At 39.2% G+C, this 23,324-nt stretch overlaps 1 protein-coding gene and 1 long non-coding RNA gene across 2 annotated transcripts in view; one reads left to right on the forward strand and one right to left on the reverse strand.

Annotated features, from left to right (window-relative positions):
* The first annotated feature begins 4,064 nt into the window (after positions 1–4,064).
* On the forward strand, positions 4,065–12,457 carry LOC141411530 (uncharacterized). Its single transcript, XR_012436354.1, has 4 exons — positions 4,065–5,499; positions 7,338–7,439; positions 8,107–8,163; positions 9,670–12,457. It is a non-coding gene; the product is annotated as an uncharacterized lncRNA (long non-coding RNA).
* An 855-nt stretch (positions 12,458–13,312) lies between these two features.
* Mdfic2 (MyoD family inhibitor domain containing 2) overlaps positions 13,313–23,324 on the reverse strand; it is a 110,798-nt gene continuing 100,786 nt past the window's right edge. The window contains exons 3-4 of the mRNA XM_020171329.2: positions 22,957–23,178; positions 13,313–13,572 (exon numbers count right to left, since the gene is read on the reverse strand). Of these exons, the coding sequence (XP_020026918.1) occupies positions 13,313–13,572; positions 22,957–23,178 (482 nt within the window). The remainder of the gene's footprint in view (positions 13,573–22,956; positions 23,179–23,324) is intronic.

A 23,324-nucleotide genomic window follows, 5' to 3' on the forward strand; every position in this document is an offset into this window, starting at 1 on the left:
GGTGCCTAAGTTTGAGCCAAAGGTAGATCCAAGTTGAAATAAGCTTGTCACTAAATAGTGGCATATGCGAATGAATACCACCCCCTCCCAAATTTGTCACTGTCTTCTATCCTTATGAACACCTAATGCTCACCTAATTCAATAAATAAGTGAGCACTTTCTCAGTTCCCAAACTGAGAGCAGTTAAAAGAAAAAAAAAAAGAATCAGAGCACAGATTATGTAGAAGGATATTGAGGCCAAGGAGAGATGGAGTTGTGCACTCTGAAACAGAGAGAGACAGAGAGAGAGCTAGCACTGTTCACCATGGCAGAATCACAGGCTTCTTTGGATGTCATGTTGAAAAGATTCCCAACACTTCATTCTGTGAGCTAACGCAGATGGGTCTCCATGAGGGTCCAGATTCATGTTTGAAGCAGCATGGTTGCAAAGATGGGGTTTGGGTCATTTTGTTTTCTCTGAAAACTGTCTTGTGTAACTGTCTAAAAGAATTTATAATGCCCAGTAAAATGCATCATCCATGATGCTTCAAAAATGTTAAATCAATGCTAAAGCCAATCTTCCAAATGTGCTTGCCCAGATTAATAGACAGTGTTCTTTGGTTAACATATGTTTGGGAAATGCTGAGTTAACATACATGGATAAGGATTTTTTCCCCCCTCCAGAACTGTAATGCTTCTTCCACAAAGGATCTGTTTGGAAGTACTGTGCTGCCATATAGCCTTAGGGAAATTCCAGGTCACTATTGCTTAGCTAAAGAAGATATAGACATGCAGTACTGGGGTTTGAACTCAGGGCTTTGTCGGGACAGGAGCACTGTCTCGAGTCATGCCTCCCGCCCTTTTTGCTCTAGTTATTTTGCAGATAGGGTCTTATTGGACCATGATCCTCCTATTTTAGGCTTTCTGCTGGCCTTGAGATGACAGGCGTGTGCCAGCATGCCTGGCTTTTTTTCCATTGAGATGGGTTCTTGTGAACTTTTTGCTTGGGCTGTCCTGCGGTCATGATTCTCCTGATTTCAGCATTCCTAATAGCTGGGATTACAGTTATACACCACTGGCACCCAGCTGGGGTTTTACTCTTTAACCCTGCTTAATGTGATTCTGAATAAGTTTCCATTTACATGTATGTTTATATATGAGTGAATTTTTAATAGTTAACTTCTCTCTTCAGTGCTCTTTGGTTTCTTATCATATGTATAATGCACATGATAATTCCTAAGGATTAAAAGCCAATTAGATTTTTAGACAATCCTAAATTAAAGATGTAACAGAAGAACATAAAACAATAGAGTAAGGCAAAGGGAAACTTGAAGCCTCAGCTCCCACTGAGTAATCTACTTGTAAGTACTTGCTGGAGTAACTGAAGGCAGATCTGTCACCTTTATGGGGCATCCTGAGAAGAATTCTAAAGCGGAGCAAAAGATAACTGGGAGCGTCCTATTTTACCTCTCAGATGGTCAGAAGGTAGTTTGTGTGCTGTTCCAAAACAAGGTGGGCCAGATTCCCACTTCCTGTTTTCTATAAGACAAGACTGTCTACACCAAGGAGAAGGCTAGTTATATGCATATCCTCTGCAAAGACTACTTCTGATTAGATGGCAATTTGCTGTGCTTTAACATCTAGGTCTCCATTAATAGATTCCAAGAAACTTGCTTATTTATTTATTTATTTGCTTATTGGTGGTACTGGGGATTGAGCTCAGTCTTATGCTTGCTGTACCACTTGAGCTACTAAAGTAAAAAAGGGTCTCACACTTTTTGCTCAGGGCTAGACTTGAACTGTGATCCTCCTACCTCTGCCTCCTGCATAACTGGGGTTACAGATGTGTACCACCATGTCTGACCCAAACTTGCTTTATTATGTTCCAAAAAAGAAGTGATTTGCCTTGAAGCTAATGAACTTAAGTTTCTGGATGCCTCATTTGTGCTGAGCCCCTTTCAACATATCAATATGTTTTTGAAACATTGCAAAATGAAGATGATTGTTCAGCTTTGATTCTTGAAAAGGTTCTCCCAAGTTTTAGGCATGACATGCCACAAAGCTTGAACCTGCCTTGATTTCCCAAAGAAAGCCTTAATTGAATTTTACCACACAAGGACTTGCCATATTAATATTTCATCCATGGCACCTATTTTATCTCAGGCTAAACAATAAAAAAGCCTAGGAAACTCCTTCCCGTGTTGAAATGTTTACCTGAGAGCTTCTTGCAGGTGTTCAGTTGTATCTGCGAGTGTCCATTCTGTCTTCTCCCTTAAAGGTAAGGAGTCATCTAGTTCTTGAACTGAGAACTCTCCAGTGATTGAGGTTTCCCATGAGCCTCTAGGCAGAGGGTTGAAAACCTAGCACAGAGATCTGGACATTGTATACATTTTATAGGACAACAGAGAGCATGACTCACCCTTGGGTTATCTCTGGCTCTTGCTTACTGGAAATTCCTTTCTTATGGTGAAAAAAAGAATTACTCCAAGTATGGCAGATTCAGAATGTACCATCTAAAATCAATTTCACCTTCTATTTAAACTCTTCCATGGGGCATTTGAAAAAGATGATGCTATGGTCCTGAACCATTAGAGTCAGGATTGTACCACATCCTGACTGTAGAATGTACCTACAGAGACCCATTCATTCCGTATCTTGTGATTCCCTGCACCTAAAACAGAGAAATCCTATCCTCATTACAACAGAAGTCACACCAAGCTACTCTAAGCACCAGAGGGTTTATTAAAATTATAGTTCTTCTTAGTGTATATGACTATACATCCATCCATTGCAAAAAAGCAAATCCCAGCAATATCTCTTCATTTTCAGTAATGGGATTTTTTTTTTTGGTGGTGGTATAGGGTTTGAACTCAGGGCCTTAGGCTTACTAGTCAGGCCCTCTACCACTTGAGCAACATCTCCATCCCAGTACTGGAATTTTTTTTTTCCAAAGGTTTCCTAATTGTTGGAATGGATTTACTTAATAGACAGCAATGGGTTGGAGTATGGTGAGAATGAGATCAGAATTCAAACTCTCTAGACCTCTCTTGATTGAAAGGGAAGCTCTAGAAGCTCCACAGTGATGCAAAACAAATTTCAGTTATCTTGAACAAGGAGTACTTATGGAGGATCATTGCAAAAGCTACTTTACGTTTGTCTCTCACCATCTTTTATATCTTTTCATTGAAAGGAGTCCTTCCCTGGCCTTTGGATGTACAAACAGGAAGGCATTTATGTTCACTCTAGTTCTAGATAGCATTTGAATTATAAACATAGTCTCAATTCACACCCTCTTTTGAATAATAATAACTATAGTTCTGAGTTTGATTCAGTGAATGTCTTCTATTCCAGCTGAGGACTACCATGTAGACTTGCTGCTGGAGGAAAGGTATGCAGATTTTCTCTTTCTCCAGTTACCATTTTTCATTCTCAACTCTGACCCCACCAAGGCAAATGGGGGGATACTTTAGATGGCCTTACGAGATACAGCATGAGACAGCTCTTGGACCACTGTCTCCAGACACCTTATCACATGCAGTCTTGTCAGAAGCAACCACAACTGAACCACCCACAATCCCTACTGCACTCACTCTGGGCAAAGGCAGCTTTCTCACTCTGCTGGCAAAGCAGCTCAACCCTGTGATTTCGTGGGAGGAAGTTGATACAGTCCACCTCAGCCCCATAAAACAGAGTATATAGCAAACTCTCTGACTGGTCCTTCTTGCTATGTGATGGAAGTCCCTTTGGCCTTCTCTGTGATGTCCTGAGAGGATCCAAAGAAATCCACTTCATAATCTCATCTTTATCTAACTCCACTGCCAAGCCTTTTTAAATCCTCAAAATGTCACATTGTCAAGCTGGCCTCCAACCATGGTTGTCCAATAGTTCTCTTTATTGATTTTGGTAAGATTGCTAAGACCATGGTCTTTGGACTCAGACTCCAATGTTCAAATATCCATGCTGGCAAGATGTTGCTTTGGAGTTTAGAAAATTATTTAAATTCTCTAAACCTCACCTTTTCTTATCAGGAAAATGAGGATCACAGTACCTTCCTCAGAAGTTGTTGAGGTAAGTCCCAGAGATAATGTAGTAATGACTGTTCATATTGTGCTTGTCATATAATAAATACTCATTTAAATTTTCTAGTGTAGTAAGTATTATCCCACTCTTGGAGAAAAGTATAGAGTACTAGGAAAAATAAAGAGATACGGAGTCACCTGCTGATGAACAGCTATAATCCCAGTACTTGGGGGGCTGAGGCAGGATTTCAAGTTTTGGCCAACCTGGGCTACATGGTAAGATCCTGTCTCAAAAAACTAAAACAACAAAACTCAAGAGAACTAGAAGTGTTCATTTTCTGGAGAAGTAACTAGGAATAATGAAAAGGGTGGTATATAGATGAGTTTCAAAAAAATAATGTGAGGTCAGATATTATAGAAATAAATCATAGACATCTTTTTATGGAAACCAACGAACTAGGTAGTGGTACTAACGTTACTTAGAGATGAAATTTAGTGATCGTGCTACATGTACTAATCCTACACAGTGGCCTGTTGAACCCTTTTACTTCCCATAGTGACCCAATGGAGTAGAGTCAAATGGACCACATTTACTAATGAACAGCTTCAGAGATGTCTAATTACTAACCCAGTACATCTGGCTAGTAAATTGTGTCTGGACTTGAATCTGTGTCTGCGTGAAGACTGCAAGCTTCTTATCTGTTAGAACATGGATAACTGAAATCCTTTTTATAGAATATGCTCGATTATAACAGGGCATTGTGGTCAGGAGTTTCCTAATAGCTGAAGCACCCCAAAGACCAAAAGAGAGGGCTCTGGGCATTGTGAACCTATAAGGTACTCCTTGGATTCATTGGATTTATATTGCATTGCTGCAGTGGTACATGGCCTCTAACTACAGGGAAGTGTAACCTTTCTAAGGTGATTTTAAACTCAAGGATGACCTCTGTTTTCCCCATTTCTCCCAGCTGTTAGAAGGAATCTTGAATTACCCCAGATTGCTTTGTTTACAATAGATAAAACTGGGAGGCAGGGCTTTTTTTCCATATAGATAATGTTAACTACAAAATTTCTGTGCATTCTACAGTTTCCTGGGGCATCTGGATCATGGCATAGCTGCCTTCCTTGCACAGAAATTTCAAGCAAGGGCAGGAGGATGTAATAATGCACACTCTGGGTTCTAAGCTGATGCAAATGTGCTAAAGGTTCATCTGATGACTTTTCACTGATTATTCCTACAGGACCCATCCAGCTAAGGAGAGTCGGTTTCCATTATTTTTTTGCACACAGGAGAAGTTGCCAGGGGCCTGGAATACAATTTAGAGTACAGTCAGAGGGGATTTGCACTTCGTCCAACCCAGCAAAGTTACTCCTTGGCTATTATTTTTCACTCTATTGTAAATAGCAAGAGGCAGATGAAAAGGTAAAAAATATGTCACATGGAAGACACTTATTCTCGCCTACCTAGGGCAATCAAGGAGAGACATCAGCTCCAGATTTGGTAAGTAATAACTCACATTTGACTTTAATACACCATGATAAACTTTGAGGAATATATCTTTGAAAACATAAAATGCTTTACCTCTGATTTAAAGTTTGGGGGATTGGTCCTGCACTGTAGGCAGGATAGATTTAGCATCTCTGGAAATTCCAGAGCAATTTTAAAATACACTTTTTGATCACTTGCTGCAGCTCCAGCTTTCAAAGAGAATGAGATGTTTTGGGAATGAATTGTGATGGACTTATATGAAAATTTATATGACCAAGAATTGGATTTGTTCCCCTGGAATATTATAGATTATGTTTTATGTTGGAATTACATCAGTGTGCAGAGCAGCAGAAGGCTGGCTTAATGTAGCTAAATATATACCTTGACTTTCCACTTGGAATAGAACTGCCCCCTCCCCAGCCCGTTTCTTCCCTAATGAAAATAATGGCTTCATGACTCATATATGTGATAGATAGTGAGGAATATTTGAGTCTTAAAATAAGAAGAGTTTGAGAGAGGACTAATGGTCCTTTTCTAATTTCTTTCCCATCCATCTCTTCTCTCCTGTTTTCCCTGTCACCATCCTATTTCAAGCCTTTAGCGCTCCATGCCTTTCTGCAATGGCTCCTTTTTCAGTCTGTAGTTTCTCTTGCTTTAATTTGTGTGCATGCTGCCACATGGCAATCTTCCTTCTTCCACTACTTTAATCACATAACCCCCTGCTGTTCTTTAGTGGCACTTTTATTTGCTCCTCAATAAGTTGCAGACTCACTTCACCACCACCATCTTGGTCCAAGGCGCTATGAGGTCTTACCTGGAGTTGACCAGTTGTCTCCTAACTGGTCACCTAATTGTTTTTACTCTTACTTTCATTTAAATTCATGTTTGCCAGACTATTAGGCAAGTATCAGTGCTGGTTGATTTTTGGTGCTACATGCACACTTTCACTCTCAAAATAATTTCAAATACATTATTATAAAGTGTAATTTGTAAAACAAAGCTATAAATTCATACCTGTTATTGGTTAGAGTGAAAGTTATCAAGGGACTGGAGAAGTAGCTCAAGTGGTAGTGTGCCTGCCTAGCAAGTATGAGGCCCTGAGTTCAAACCCTAGTCCCACCAAAAACATCAAAAGAGAGAGAGAAAGAAAGAGAGAGAGAGAGAGAGAGAGAGAGCGCGCATGGAGGAAATGAGCTAAAGATATCTTTAGGGAGTATAGGAATTTGTTGAGGCCTCTGGATCTGTGGAGGCCTTTCTGTAGCATTAGAACTCTATCTTCACCTTACCTCCTTGGGGACAGCCCCACAAACTCACTTTATGAGCCAGCTGGGTTATTGCCATGCCCACATCTGCCATCATATAATAGTAGCTATGGCAGAGTGGTGACCCTGATACCATCCTTGCTTCTTTCCTTCCTCCTGAATGTAGTGTCCTCCACTTTGTGTTGCAAAGTAGTCCAGCCATTTGAAACATTAATGTGGCTTTCTGAAGAGCCTCAATGACAAATGAAGACTAACTTAGCTACTGAATCTTGCTCAATATTCTTATTTTGTTTTATCTTTCTAATTTTACGGGAACTTGCTATTAAGTGAGGCCCCGTAGGCAGAAAGTGCTGAAAGAGGAAACAAAGAGGATGTTAGGGAGGGCTCAACCTAATGAAAGCTCTGTATCCACAAAATAAGTTGTGGCTTTGTAAATTCACTCTAAGTACATTTGAGGAACAATAAACCATAAAAGAGGTTACCGTGACCTTGGATTCAGCACAGCTTTTGAGATAAAAGGTCTAAGATCAGAATGCATTTGGTTGACCATAGTGTTGTTGACTGATTAAAAACCATTCATGCTCCTAGAACCCTCTGGTGGAATGCTGATGAGAGGCTGGCCTGGATGCTGTGCACACAATGGATTGAACTAAAGATCAAAGTTGCTTTGCTAAAGTGGAACACTAAAAGGTAAGCCTTTGTAACCCTAGAAGAGTGAGGCAAAGCCACTGACATAAGGATTAAATTGCAATACATTGACTTTGCATTTATTACTTATTGGGTACGTATCTTAAAAGCATTTTGAAGATGTTCCAAACTCTAATCATTGCATAGGATAACAACTCTGAAGACATTAACTATCAGTGAATATGTTTTTCTTTGAACATACAGTCATTATACTTTTCTGATTGCTTTAAAAGTGAATACTTGAACTTTGTCTTGAGCTGATCATTTTTCACAGGTAAATTTTTAGCCTTGAGTAATTACAAGCATGAGTTTTGGAATTAATTCACCTAGGCTCAAACTTTGCTTAGTTACTGTATAATCTTGGGCAAGTTGCATAATCTCTTTAAGGCTCTATTTCACTGACAAAATAGAGATAACAGAATCTATTTCTAGGACTGGTCAGAGAATCTGATAATATCTATAAAGCACTTAACTATTTTCTATGAAAATATTTTTCATGTATAAAACACATATGAATAAGAATAATGTAGGGAGTGGATACATAACTGCTTGGATTCAACCCTAACAATAAACTTAGAGTATATTGTGAATTTGGAGTGTAACTAGAGAGTATTGATATCTGTGACTAGAAAATGTCTCCATCTTATCCTCTCTCCCATTGCTCTGACAGGACAAGATATATAGAAAGGAAAAGAGCTTCACAGAGGCAAATACAAGCTTGCACCACGTAAGTGAGCAAGCACCACTCAAAATGGGTTTTTCAGCCAAGGATTGACCTAAAACACAGGGTTTGGACCTTAAGGCTTAACTGTGAACTTCTGTTACTGTCTTATTTGGCTTTCCATTACTTAAGCAAATACCTGAAATACTCAACTTAGAAAAACAAAAGGTTTATTTTAGCTCACATGTTTGGAGGTCCCAGCCCATGGATGGTTGGTTGGTCCTGTTGCTTTTATTCTTGTGGCAAGGCAGTATGTCATGGTGTGGAACATCTGGCAGAGCAAAACCTCTCATTTCATGGATGGGAAGTGAAAGAAGAACATTCTGGAATCCAGCTATCCCCTTCAATGCCATTTCCCTTATGATTACCCACTATGCCTCACATTTTAGAGTCCACTATTTCCCAAGATTATCAAGCTGAGGACCAAGACTTTAACAGATGACTTTGAGGGACACCTAAGATACAAACTATACCAGCTTTCTACCCCTCGAATCAAGGTAGTCCTTGGCTGAGGTCCTCCTAAGTTGCAGATCAAGGTGTGAGGCAGGAAACAGAAACTTGTATGGCTTAGCCCAAGGCAGTGGCTGTCAATCAGCCATGGGAAGGAAGGAAAATGCTTTGGGACTAATCTTTAAACTAGACTCCTCTGATCTGTCTTAAATCATACCACCAATTGTAAAATATGGGCTGATGAATGTTCTGGCCTCTGACTGAAGAGAAAAACCATTCCTCCTATTGGGGAAGCTAGTAGAGAGCTAAATAGGGATTACCCCATCTGTAGAACCTCCTCAGAATGTACACTTGTAAACTATAGTTACCAAGTTAGCAAGTAGCCAAGACCCTTTCTCAAGGCAACAGTTGCATTAGAATCTCAAATAAATGAAAAATCACTTTTGTAGTGTAAATATGTGATAGTGTGGCTATACTTATACTAAATATTTGGATCAGACTTAACTGGTCATCTTGTATGTTATCTGGCAACTCTAATTTCAAATTTTCAAGGTAAATTGATGATGATCGAGATGGATGAAAAGCTTTCTGGGCAAGGTTTCCTCAAACTTACACCACTGACCTTAAGATATTTCTTTCGGGGGATGTGTGTTTAAGCAATTCTCTTGCCTTCTGCTCTCTGGGTGTTAGTCACAGCCACCTTCCCTCCATTATGACAACCAGTTATGTTTTTAGATTTTTGCCAAATGGGAAGAAAAGCAGAATTGCCCCCCAGTTGAGAATCACGGTTTACAGATGGTGGCAAAAGCAGAATTGTAAAGCACATCAAGATGGTAGAACAAAAGGTAACATTGTTACATAAATAATGATGTATGTTTTCCCCCTTATCTCTGTTCCTTACCTGCCCACACCGTGAAGGAAACTGTCACCTGGTCTCCACCATAATGTTAGGAGCTATCTAGACCTCTCACAAAGATCCTGATAATACAATTTTAGCCCCATGTTGTTTATAATCCCTAGAAAAATCATCCAATTTCCTATTCTCTTTGCATTTTTACACAGCCCACATGAAGCTATATGTGGCCAAGTGTGTGCGGATATTACTCAGATCTCTTCTTCAAAGAACACCCAACAAACTATACAACCAAGTGTCTACATTTCATCAGAGGCTATCAGCTTGCATGGTGTGAGGAAACTTAACATTTCATGGGCAAAACTGTTACAGCCAGAACTCCTTTACATGTGTGTATTGCTGTGTCCCCCAAAGGCCTGTGTGGTGGAGGCTGGAGCCCCAGCTTGGCTGCCTTGAAGAGGTGGAGCCAAGTGGGAGGCCTTCTGGTCATTGAAGGTGAACCCTCGAAATGGATTGTAGGATGACACTTTCTTCTCTATTTCGGTTCCTGACCGTGAAGTGAACAGTTTTGCTCTGCCATGGACTCCCTGCCATGATGGTCTGTCTGCTCCCAAGTTCAAATGCAGTAAAGTCAACTGGTCATGGATGGAACCTTCATAACTATGAGCCAAAAATAAACCTTTTCTCTTTATAAGTTGATTATTCAGTATTTGCTCTAGGGAAGAAAGCTGAGTATCTTAGTACATACAATTCTTTTCTACCAGTTTGTGGATAGAGAAGCTCACTGGCTTTGGGTAATGAAATCTGTCCTTCAACCATTTTCTGCCTACACATTTATCTTTGAAAAATATGTTGAAATGCTCTCACTTGATGTTTCCTATTTGTTAAGTTTTCCTGACTGAATATGCTTTTTTATCCTCTTGGAAAAAAAAAACTGAATTGCTTTCACTCTATTAACTTTGATTGTCCTGCATTGATAATTAATTTGTAGGCCCATCAGTTCATGTAGTGGGAAGATTTCATTAGCAAGTTAAATGTAACTTCATTTCTTCATTGCTTTCCATATTTTGTCGGCTTTTAGAGAAGCAATGGTTTTATGAAAATCCATTGAGCAAAGCAAAGACAATGTAACTATATAGTTATATTGCTGTGGGGAGGAAAATCTGTTCTCCATTCTCAATAAGAGTTCTGTGTCCTCAAATCTCTTTATTGTAATATGCCTTCTTAAATCAGAATCTTCTATTCTCTAAGAAGCCCCACCTAAAAGAGCAATATTATCTTTATTAGTAATCACAGGCCTTCATCATTGCACAAAATACCTTAGCCTTCTCAGATTCTGATATTTGTATTTAATCAATAACCACATTATTTTTTGATCTGCCATAGCCTTGCAATTGTATTTTCCCAGCTGCATTTGTTTTATTGTGTAAGAATTCAATTGAAACAGCTATTCATGTTTGCAAAAAGGATGATGTTTTATTATTGGTTATAAAGAAAAGAAATTTCACACTTTGTATAACCGACCCTTTTTGTTATAGCACAGTGATTTCTGAAAGTGAGGAACAAGTTAACAAACCGTGGAAAGCAAGGCCACAGAAAGATCTTAGAGTATTCTGAACACATCATAAAATAAGACTTGGTGATTTTTATTTCTGTAATTGACAAACATCAAATTAACATTGGAAATGCACCATCTTGACATCACTTGAGGGTATCCAGATTTGAAAGAGTGAGGGAATGATTATTAAAATATTTAATACCAATATAGCACATGATGATCAATGATGCCAGGTACCATGTTGTGGGGATAAGGTTCCAGGGACCCCCACAGGGCCAGATGTTCTTCCTGTAGAGACCAGACCATGATAAAATATGCTTGAAGGGGGTGAAAGTGGCTGGGATGTGGAGAAAGCCCAAGGACATTCATGGTTACCCCTGTTCATGAATCAGTCAAGTAGTATTTTAGTTTGTGAATAGTTGGAACAGCTGAACTGCTATGTACCAGCTGCATAAAGAAATAAAGATCTATGGAGGAATTCAGTGTAGTCAGAACATCAGACCTTGGGGTCTGAGTCTCAGCACTTCCATGAACGCACGGTGTGGTCTTGGATTGACCAGTTCTTGGGGCCTCCTTTTCCTTCTAAGACGTATGAGGGTGTTAGACAAGAAGAGCCCTAGGTTCCCTTCTGGTTATTCCTTTTTTTAAATGATGTGCAATTTCTATGCATAGAGTACATAGATGTGTCTTTCATCTTCTGAAAGGCAGGGAGGAAGAAGTGTTTCAGGACGGAAGTAGGGCATTCATGCTCTGTGCTTTGTAAATAACATAATAATCAAACAGGAAGGAAGCTGACATTAACCACGATGCACCGTGCTGTCAGGAATAAGCCATGAGTAGACAAATACCTTCCAGAGGCAGCTTAAAAAATATTTTTTTAAGATTAAGACATTTCAATGTTGGATGAATTTATCGAAGATTAGAAAAATGTGCTAATTTACAATAGAAACAAATGTCACTTTTTGGCAGGGGAAAAAACCAGGTATTTTGGAGTTTGTTGCTATTGTTGTTTCCTTAGGTCACAAAAACTCAACTTTCACTTTTCTGGGTTTTTAAAAAGTTATTTGATAATGTTATGCTTTTAAAATTTAATGAATATATTGATATATCTCCATGGAAATATATAAACACAATTAATAAGCAATGTATTTCCTTCATGGCTATGGAACCATGCCTATAGAAAGTCAAAACTCCAAATGAACTTCAACCTACATCCAATTCCCCCACAAGTCACTTGTTTTCATTTAGTCAAGTTAAAAAAGTCACTTTCCATCTTACATCATAACTTTAAAAATATTATAACTATAGAGAAGTGTTCAATTAATTATTTATTAATTAATAATTATTTATTAATTATGAGTAAAAAGAAAACTATAGTTTCCTAAGTACATGCTATGTTAAGAAACTCAGAGCTATGTAAGTATTTGCATATGCATTTATTTTGGGTACCTACACAAGTTATAGCTTAATAAAATGAAATAATTCTGTTTTAATATCCCATTACTTATTATACCTGTTGAACAGTAATGAGGAGAATGAAGAATTGATTATCAGAGATCATTTTCTTGAAACTTGTACATTATTTCTCATTTATACACTTACTAGAATAAAGAAGAACCTGTCTGTAGAAATTAAGAACATGTATAATCTGTAATGACATAGTCATACACATATAATAATATGGTCTAGAATTATAGTACTCTCTTGAAGTATACTTGATTCAAAATTCACTGGAGAGGGCTTAGAGACATCTGTTGTAATTATAGGAACATGGTTTCTAATTCATTTAATTCCCTTTCCTACCTAAACTGTACGTATAAGTGAATTTTAAGAGAGTGTATAAATAAATTTTTAATTACAAAATGATGTTATACAATACATTATTAATAATAACCAACAATGCGTAATGTTTATGCATGAGTCCATTAGAAAGACGAGCTAATGTATGTCAATTCTACAAGAAAGCACTAATTTGTCCTGAATTTGTGAATGAGGTTGAATTCATGAGGCGAGCTGCCAAGTGCATGAACACAGAGTGGTTTAGCATACTATTTTATAGGCAAGAAACATCTTGTACCTATGGCATTTAAGAGTATTTATGATTCATTCATCACGTGTGATCAAGAATTGTATTTTTCAGCAAGCCATGCGGTTGTGGAATTTGGAATAAGACCATGGAGTTGACAATACTAGCTTTCCCAGACAGGTGCAGAAGGAAAAAAGGCCTAGAGCTTCCAAGAATTGTGTATAGTCCTCGCATTTGTGCACATGGAAACCTCGGTCCCTCTATCATGTTAGCGGTAACAGATTTCTGAGATCTCCATGGCCAACTCCAGGCACTCGCTGGTCTCATGGCAGGACTCAAATAGGCTGCAGTCCATGTCACAGTTGCAGGTGCAGTCATTGAGTGGGTGGCTTTCATCCGAGGCTTGGTAGTACCTGTGAGAGGGGCAGCACAGGTTGGTGCACACCGTTTCACACGTATCGGGGAGCATCAGGAGGCAGTCCCAAAACTGGCAAAACAGACAGGTGAGGATAAGGGAGGCACACTCCTCTGTTCAAAGAAGAAGGAGCCATTATTGCAGGTGAATCATGAACGTTTCTCTTTTTTGGCAGTACTGGACCTTGCGATTGCTAGGCAGGGCTCTACCCCTTGAGCCATAACCCTAGTCCTTTTTTGCTTTAGTTATTTTCAGGTAGGTTCTCGTGATTTTGCCTGGGCCAGCCTGGACTGTGATCTTACCATTTACACTTCCTGCAAAACTGGGATGAAAGGTACCCCCCACCACACCCAGGTTTATTTTCACTGAGATGGGGTCTTCTGAACTTTTGCCAGGGCTGGCTTTGACTCACAATCTTCCTCATCTCCACCTCCTGAATAGGTGCAATTATAGACCTGAGCCTCCCCTCCGTGCCCAATAAAAAGCATTTTGCAATGTTTAAGAAGGTGGAATTGCTAACTACCCTGACCTAATCATTACACATTGTATACAATGGATTGGATTATCATGCCCTGTCCCATAAATATGTACAATTAAGGTAATAATAAAAATTACTGTGATGTGAGCAAAACTATAATAAAGAGTAAAGAAGATTAATAGTAATGCCTATGGGGTGTCAGTGAAGGGCAGGCAGGTGTGTAGGTGTGCTTGATAACTTTATAGCCGACTCATTCATCTGCATTAGGGATGATGTACACCACCAGCTTCTCCTACAGCTGCCCCACCCCCACACCTCTACTGACTCTACTTAAGTAATTGCTTTATCAACTTCCTGAGCGATTCCGATTGATTTTTACCTAATCTGGTTATTTAAAGTGCTGTCACTTTTAAAACCCCTTTATTTACTTTGCCTCTGGAGGTGCTGGGAAGGCACACAAATAACTACCTATCTGGAAACCTTACAAGTCTCTGAATGATAGCAGAGCCTCCCCCAAATGCAGGGGCTTCAGGAGCAATTAGAGGTGGGCACAAGGAGAGACTGCAAATGTCTAATATCCTGCTTCTCGTCACTAGGCTTTGTGATTTGTTCAACATGAATTCCCATAAATCCACCACACCCATATTCAAATGCAAGCAAAAAGCAGATTTCCAAACTTAATATAAATGCTTTTTAAAATAATCACAGCTTTTTGGGTTGTGCTTTATTTTTAATTCTTGTCTCCCTTTTCCTCCAGTTATGCAAAGCCGTGATTTTATATTCAAGTTGTTTAAGTTGAGTACGTCATCACATGCCTAAAAGGTTTTAAATCTTATCAGTCCTCTGTAAGAAAATTGGTTTAAAAATTTACTATGCCGACTTGTAAAAATCTGGACAGTATCTCTAAGGCATTTGAAGGTAATTGGTAATTCTAGCCAAACAGCTGTGATGGGTTATAGATTATTATATTTTTTGTTTCTATAAAGGGAATTAGTTAGAAGATATAGCAGTTCTCTTGCTAATAGTATAACTTATTTTCAAGTTTAAAAGCTCTCAAAAATGTGTGAGTTTTGTAATAAAAACGTAGGTAAGTGTTTATATGATATGTCATCTAATTAATTAAAATAAGTAATCTGAATATTCTTGGTAGTTGAGAGTAACATTTTAGCATAAATTAGAAAAAAAATTCCCTTCCAGATGGGTTTATCAATTGATTAAAGTTTGACTTTCACAAGGATCTATCCAATAGAAAATGTGCAAAACTTTTGGTTTTTAGTCTTCAGAGTATACAGGTATACAGAAGTGACATTACTCCAGTACTCTGGAGGCAGAGGCAGGAAGATTGTGAGTTCAAGGCCTGCCTGAGCTACATAGTGAATTCCAGCCTACCCTGGGCTACATAGGGAAATCCTTCCCGCTACCCGCATCCAAAAAACAAATACAGAAAAGACTTTTCCTCTGCTTCCTATGCTATAGTGTGAGTATTCATCTATCCACACTCATTTACTTTTAACAATATTTTCCAGAAAAGTTTTTCCCTTTTTTGTGCATACACTTGGTAATCTTTTTAAAAAGGGAAAACTTGGAAATGTGCTCTGAAAAGGAACAAGTATTCTAAAGAAAGTTGTTTTCATTTATTGTAAGAAAGTTCTGAAGTAAATCCTGAGTAGAGGTAAATAGCAGTCTTCTTTCCTCTTTCCCTTTCTTTCTTCCCAGGAAGATGGTAGTTTAAACACACACACACACACACACACAAACACACACACACACCATGGCTTTTACAATGACTTTAATTACCATATATTGTTGCAGGTGCTGTGGCCATTAACCTGTATTTATAGTTTAGGCAGCATATTCCAAAATACCTCTGTGGTGTGCATACTCATCTCTTTGCCAGACTGAGTGTATTTTTATTCACTTAACGCCAGCTTCCAGCATATGGAACTCACTCACATCTCATAAGTCACCACAAACCACCCACAAAAATTCAGGAGTAAGTGAGTAATAGTACACAGACTCTATTTAGCCTAGGCTTTTCTGCAGAGGGCATGTTGGTGGTCAAAGACGTGGGGCACACAACCTCATCGAATTTTACCAATGCCAACACTGTTACTCTATGGCAGGCCCAGGCAGAGAAGAAGTTCTCCATAGAAAATATTCCAGGCAAACGCTCCATGTTCCCTCAGCCTGGGGGCTCAGAAGACTTACTCAGATTTATGATCATATAAAAACGATCCCATTGGGTCCTGTCCTTTGTACATACAAGGCTGAAAGTTTGGTTTGGAGGTAAGAAGGGTAGCGAGCTGCTGATTCTTTGTAGAGTGTGAAGAACCTGTTTGTGAAATGCCCATGATTTCCCCAAGGGTGTATAACCTTTTGGTTTAGTTACCGTTGTCAAAGTCTCAAGTTGGCAGACTTGAGAGAGCTCTGTCTCTGATGTATACTGTAGATTGTATTCACACGAAAAAAGTTTTGGCCTAATTCTTTGGTCAAATTGGCATTTATTTTCTTCCACCTCCCTATTTTGCACTTGAGAAGAGAGCTCGTTTTTTTTTTTTTCTGTTTCTTAGCCAGTCTGTTTTATTTGCTTATAAAAGACAGAGCCTCTTGCCCCCAAAAATCCACGGTAACATTAATGAATTGAAAACAGATTTTTCTGAACTTTCAAATGTGTTCCACACTTTTCCTAAAAGACATATTAAATCATTCTACACCAGCAGGCAAAACTGTTTTGCATATGGCCAATTTTTGTTTGCACAAGTGTAATATAAGCAGTTCAGAGGGAAAATTTGCAACTGTTTGAAAGGAGTGGTGGACTTTCCCTTCTTCTGAATGAGTATATTTTCCTTTGTCTGTGCTGTTTCCTGGGGCTGAAACATTTAATAAACATGATATTCAGACTCATAGCTCATGAGTAGCACTCTTTCTCTTGGCCTATCCAAAAGAGTAGGGCATATATCCAATTGCAGACTTCACCAGTCGTCTCTCCTGCAGTGTCTTCAAAACATCTCACTTACTAAGGCTAAGGGTTACATTAGGGGCCTCCCTCTCTCCCTTGTCCCACATACCTGTCTCTCATACAGTTTTCTTTCCAATGGCTCTTCAATACTCAGATGAATTCACTAAAAACGTGAGAGTCATTCTTTGTCATTTTCCTTTTCCTCATCATAGCATTCCCATTCAGTTCATCTCTGAGTCCTGCTAATTCTACTGTAAGCCTCCCTCTTCAGAGCTGCCATCTTGCTTCTGACCCCATCAACCATCATCAGGGCCCCAGCAATAGCCTTCTCTTGAACATGCCGTCCTACCACCTGAGCTCACTTCAAACTCATCAGCTCCTGCGCTATCTTTATTCCTAAGTTAAAACAACTCATTCTCTCTTAAGTTCCAAATCCTTGCCACAGCCAACAAGCCTCCTGCATGTCTGGGCTCCATTGCATACCCTGTGTCTTCTGCTTATATAGCAGAGCATCTCCCAGCTTTACTTAAAGTCTTTTTAAAACCTTTAGGTCTTTAGCTTAAAACTACTTCCCTCTAAATCACGACATTGCTGAAACTGTCACAGAACCCTGCTTTATTTTTAATTCATAGCACTGACCAAAGGATGACATTAACCTAGTCAGTTTCTCCTCCAGCTAGAATCTAAGCTACAAGAGGTTGTGAAACCATAACTCTTACTGAATGAACAAATCAGTGACTGATTCCAAGCGATCCCCATTTTCATAGATGAAAGGACTAAGGTTGAGAGATTGTCACTGACTGTCCTATGTCCTCCTAGCTGTAAGGTGGTGGAGCAGGGACTCACCTCTGATTCTTTCTGCATCTGAAGTCTACACTTTATCTCCCACTGTTGTATATGTCCCCATTTCACCTAAAGTCAATCTACAGTCATCTGTGCTTTATGTGAGTCTCACACAAGCCTCAAAATGACCCTGAGCCAAGTTCTATTATTCTCACTTATAGACGAGGCAACTGGTACTCAGAGTTTAAGAGGCGTGTCCCGGGAAACACAGCAATAGTGGAGCTATTATGTGAACCCAAACTGTCATATTCAGAGCTTTGACCTCAGCTGGCTTCCCTTTGTAACATGCTTACCTTCTCTTTCTGCCAGTTTTGAACATGGTACAGGACACTGCCAGCTTACTGACGGCCTCCTTCCCTCTTCAGTCCTGCTCTGACCCTGCTATGCTCTGTGTTCCCAAGGCTGGAAAAATCCATTGTCCAGGTTCCCTTCATGGCTTTTGGCAGGGTTCTGCCAATAGAAGGCAGCAACAGGAGCTAAGAGGCTGAGAGGAAAGGAAATGCAAAGTCTTTCTCCTGCCCTCTCTCTGCTGTGGGTGTTGTCTTGGGCAGTAGCTGTGTTTTCTACTAGATTTGTCTCTCTCTGGACAACCTTTCTTCCTGTGTCTCTGCCTAATGTCATTAGCTATGGTCTTTGTACAAAGGGTTAGTTACTAGTGGTCTATAAGCTAAGCCAGTGTTAGCAGTCTACTAGTGGCCACGAGGAACACAGGAAGATGGGTAGAGCCTTCCTCTGGTCACTTATTACCAGGTTACCTTACTGTTCACTGTATTTGACTTTTCAGCCCTTTCTATACCTTTATAACAAGTTCCTTGAATAGGAAATCTCTCTATTGAACTACATGACATCCTGACATCAGCTCTAATCTCTGTTGTCATAGTGCCCATCTGGCTTTCCCACATCTTAAACCTGGAATAAAGGTGGTGTAAGATGGATCAGAAGCCTGTAGGTCCTCCAGCCAGAGTGATATTTGGTTGTGAGGAAGAAGTTATGACTGAACTCTCCTTACGGTTATTTCATTTCCTTTTTATACCCCTAGGGTACCTTATGAACACCAATGCTATAATGTGCTAAGTGATGATACCCTAATGACATGGAATTAATGCAGCTTCCAGGGTGCTAAATGTACTGCTGGGGACTAGTTAATTAAGAGGAAGAACCTGTCTTATTAGAAATGATCATGTTTAATTATAACGGCAAAGATAACAATGCAAGGAAGATTCACAAATGGATCTGAGGTCATCCTCACGGTCGTGGCTCTATTTTCCTTGGCTTTGACCTCTCAGCTTTTTGTCTTGCTACATGATACCCATGATTAGGAGGAGGTGCCATAGGTAGTGCCTGAAACATTTTTCAACTTCAGAAATATCCCCTGGTACACCATATGTCCTAATGCAAAGTAGCAAGACTTTGGTTCTTGTACAACTGATCCCAGTTAAATAACTACAGTCACTCTTTGTCTCCTCAAACAAAGTAAGATTTAAACAACGAGGTCAGATGAACCTGGCCCATACTGGTCTTCACCATGCCTGACACAGAGAATTCAGTATCATCATAAGATGTGTGACACAATGGCTCCATTGGATTGCTAAAAGTTTTTGGTTGCAGAGTATAAAAATTGGAATCCCTTCCCCCAATATTAAGTATTTTGAAAAATACATCTGTAATGTAGAATGGGAATAAATAAAGTGTGACTGAATGCCTTTCTCTAGCGGGGCTATCATCCCTGATGTTATCAATTTTAATAGCTACTTAAATATGTCAAGATCTATTGAAGCTCAGACAAGCACAACTAACATCCAAGTCAGTTCTTTAGAACTCGAATGACTAGATTTGGGTGATACTTGGTAAATTTGTGCTTATGTTTTTTTCTGAGCAAATGAACTGAAATAATTTTAAAATTGAAACATTTTATAAGGTGACACCACTGCATTTAATTGTATGAAATTTACAAGGTAGAAAATGTAATCATTTTATTCAGTAGTCCATGGTGTAATTAAGACTATTCTTTTGAGGTATCCTGTATTTATGATTTTCCTCTTCCACCTGGATGACATGTCTCAAATTCAAAATTATACATTAATTAGCCATATTCTCACAATCATTTTTTTAGGTTCTTGTTTTCTGATATCATGCATATCCCTGCTTTTCTTATCTTCTGCAATCAGAAGAATGTAGAAACAGAGGCAGGTGCTCAGATAGTTCTTAAGATGTGATCTATTTTTATTTGGAAAAGGGGCCACACACAATGAACCACAATTTAGTAACAAAGTAATGTTCCAGCACATAGCATGTGATGTGCAGTAAAGATCCTTTTAAATTCCTATCAGAGCACACGCCATGAACTGTGCTAATGGATGACACACATTTCACAAAATCTGCATGTGTGAGCCTTTTCCACCCTGTTTTAAGTGGGGCAATGTATATAAATAATAGATATTAGCAATTAAGCATCCATTCCTATGCACTCATTTATACATTTGAAAATAAATTAAACACGAACGACATGAAAGAGAATCCAATCTTCTCTTTTCCCTTCTGTTTTCCCTGCTGTTCCTGAAAGATATTTCTGTATTTATCTCAGTACAAACAATGACCCCAGTGCTCAATTTCTGCATCCTTAAATTAATCACTATCAAAAATTCTCTAAAATAAAGTGAGTTTGACTTAACTCTTGATTTTCTTGATGTTTGTTGTTTAGGATAATGAATGTTTCTTAGCACTATTATGTGACATAATCTGGGTTTTTTGCTTCCTCTTTTATCCAGGTAACAAAAGCTCTTACCGCTTTAGAGAGATTTTTCACAAGGGAACCAAGGTAGAGAGGATGTTACCTATGTTGTCAGCTTAAAAACCTAAGTTTCCTAGGTCATACTAGCTTCTGTCCACTCCTTTCAAGATCAGCCTAATTTGTACCTCCTCATGACTTTTCTCTTTTGAACAAAGAGTTATCTCTTTCTTTTTTTCCTGCATGAGACTCTTGAGAATAAGTTGCAATTTTAATACAGTAGTCATTTGGGCCCTTCCCAGAGAACATAAAGGTTTTGATGTCATGCTGTCAGCTTAGCTCTTCTTCCCCCAGTATTCCTGATAGGATAGATGAAGTGTCTATGCAGGGACGTAGTGTTTGCCTCTGTGGATATGAACTATGGCAATTCTTAATTCTGGGATCATTGTCTCACATACATGATTAACAACACCAATACATTCCCACCCCAATTCATGAAATGCTTCTGCAGAGAATTCATCTACATCACCTGTTTTCTTGACTAGGATTCATCTCTTCTAAAGCTAGAAATTTGTTCATCATCCTTGATTGAGGCTCTAGTCTGTGGTTCAATTTGGCCCAAAGAAATGTTGGGAGTGTCTTGGGCTCCATAAAATAAGTAGAACTAGTTACCAACACTGGAAAATTTAGAGATTTCACATAACAATCCTAATCTCTGGATATTCTTGGAGAACTTCAAGATCTGGCAACTCTGAGCCTATTCTTTCCTGTGACAACAACCAGCTGGAGTTGGGTAGAAGCTGTGATCTTCAGATGAGGCATGTGCTCTTCAGTTCACCACAGTGCTCATCAGTCCCATGTCTACTTCCAGCTTACTTCATTATTCACATTCTCTCCCAGCAACTGCAGACAATCAAGTCTGCAGTCCAACGCATTCATGTCAACATTTGCACATGACACCACATTTATCCATGGGTTAGATGTCTTCTCTGTCCTTCCAGTCTAAAACTGTAAGCATAATAAAAGCTAAAATTGAGTTTTCCATGTGCCAGACTTTGTGCTAAGTGTTTTATAAATGTTATTTCATTCGCTCCTCAACATGCCCCAGCGTATGTTACAAGTCCTGTAATATAACTAAGAAACTGAGGTTGAGAGATGGCTAAAAAAAAACGCAAAATGCATTCACTTTTATGCAGTGAATAAACTTTAGAGGTAAGAGTTAAACTGATGTGATTCCAACAGTGCTTTTATACAAAGTTGAAATATTTTTCTCATTATCAAACATCAAATATCATTTTAAGTGTAGATGAACAACAATAACATACTACATTGTCTGGATACTACAAAGCTCGTGAGTGGCTTATGTTTTCTGTAAATGTCATTGCAAAGTTAACCTGAGTTAAAGTTCCTATGTATGATGTAGAGTCCATGATTTTGAACCTGGTTGTGCATTTAGCACCAAATCAATCTGAAATTGGCTTTGAAAATGGAATGTGCTCTTTATGCCACATGTGGGATGGCTTGGTATAGGGTTACTCTAGGAATGCCTAGAAAGTGGTATTACCTAGAAGAACCAACCCTTTCTCAGATGCTAATTAAGCATCTTGGTATTTTGTACAGTTTGTATTCCTGTATTTCCAGCATGCAATTGCTGTTCTACTCTGCCTAAAGCCACAGGCTGAGTAGTCTCACATCTGAGAAGAGTGAGTTTGCCATTTATCTATTTTATTATTATCATCATTTTTTGATGGCATGGGGTTAAAACTCAGGGTTTCACACTTATTAGGCAGGCTCTCTACCACTGTGACCCCGCCAGCCCTTTTTGCACTGGTTGTTTTGGAGATAGGGTCTTGCTTTCAGGCCAGGCCAGCCTGGACCATGACCTTCTTTTTCACTTCCTGCTTTAGCTATAGAAGGTGTGCACTACCACTCCCAGAAATTCCTCCCCCACCCTGAGATGGGGGTGTCTCACAATTCTCCTTCTCCCCCTTCCCCTACCACCTTACACCTCTCGCACATGGGCTGGCTTGGAACCTCAATCCTCCTGATCTCAGCCTCCCATGTAGCTGGGATGGCAGGCTCACACCACTGTGGCCAGCCATTGATTGAAATGGGGGCTATTGAATTTTTTGCCTCAACAGACCTAGAGCCACTATCTCCGTCTTCCAAGTAGCTAGGATTATAGGGATGGCATTCGGTTGCAATTTATCTATTTGCTTCACAACCCCAAACAAGAATGATTATGCGTCACCCTAGCTCTTTAGAACATGTTGCTTCAGATTCCCAGCTTTGAGAGCAAACGATCTGCCAAGCACCTCGTAACTGCAAAGTGACCTTGGCATGTGTCATTCAGCAGGGTTTCCAAATCCAAGTCAGCCTTTTTAATATTCATAAAGACGTTTTTTTCCCCCATGAGCATATGTGGTGCTTTTACAGGGGTTGAGTTTGAGAGCTTTATTTAGAGATGGGTTGAATTCTGAGAAACATACCATCAGTGTCTCTCTGATGAACTGAAGTATCAGTATGAAGGTAGGAAAACCTTGTTTGGCATTCTTCAAGGGAGGACAGTGACGTGCAGGATTCTGACAGGTTTTTCTCATTGGGGGATTCTTTTGCTGGTCCATCTGTGATACTGAATTCAGCTACTGAATTTATAACGACAGCATTAATAGGTTTCTCGTCTGCATGCTTTTCATTTGTGAGTTGCTTATCTAGATGAAAAAAAAGAAAACATACATGCAAAAATCCACTATCGTTTCCCTAGTGGTCTCAGAATAAACATTTGCAGAAACAGTCACATTCTAGACTTTGTTAAGCATAAATTCTTATTAAAAGGAATGAAGCATTGAGTAGGATA

Source organism: Castor canadensis, chromosome 10 (genome assembly GCF_047511655.1).
Source record: "Castor canadensis chromosome 10, mCasCan1.hap1v2, whole genome shotgun sequence".
NCBI lineage: Eukaryota > Metazoa > Chordata > Mammalia > Rodentia > Castoridae > Castor > Castor canadensis.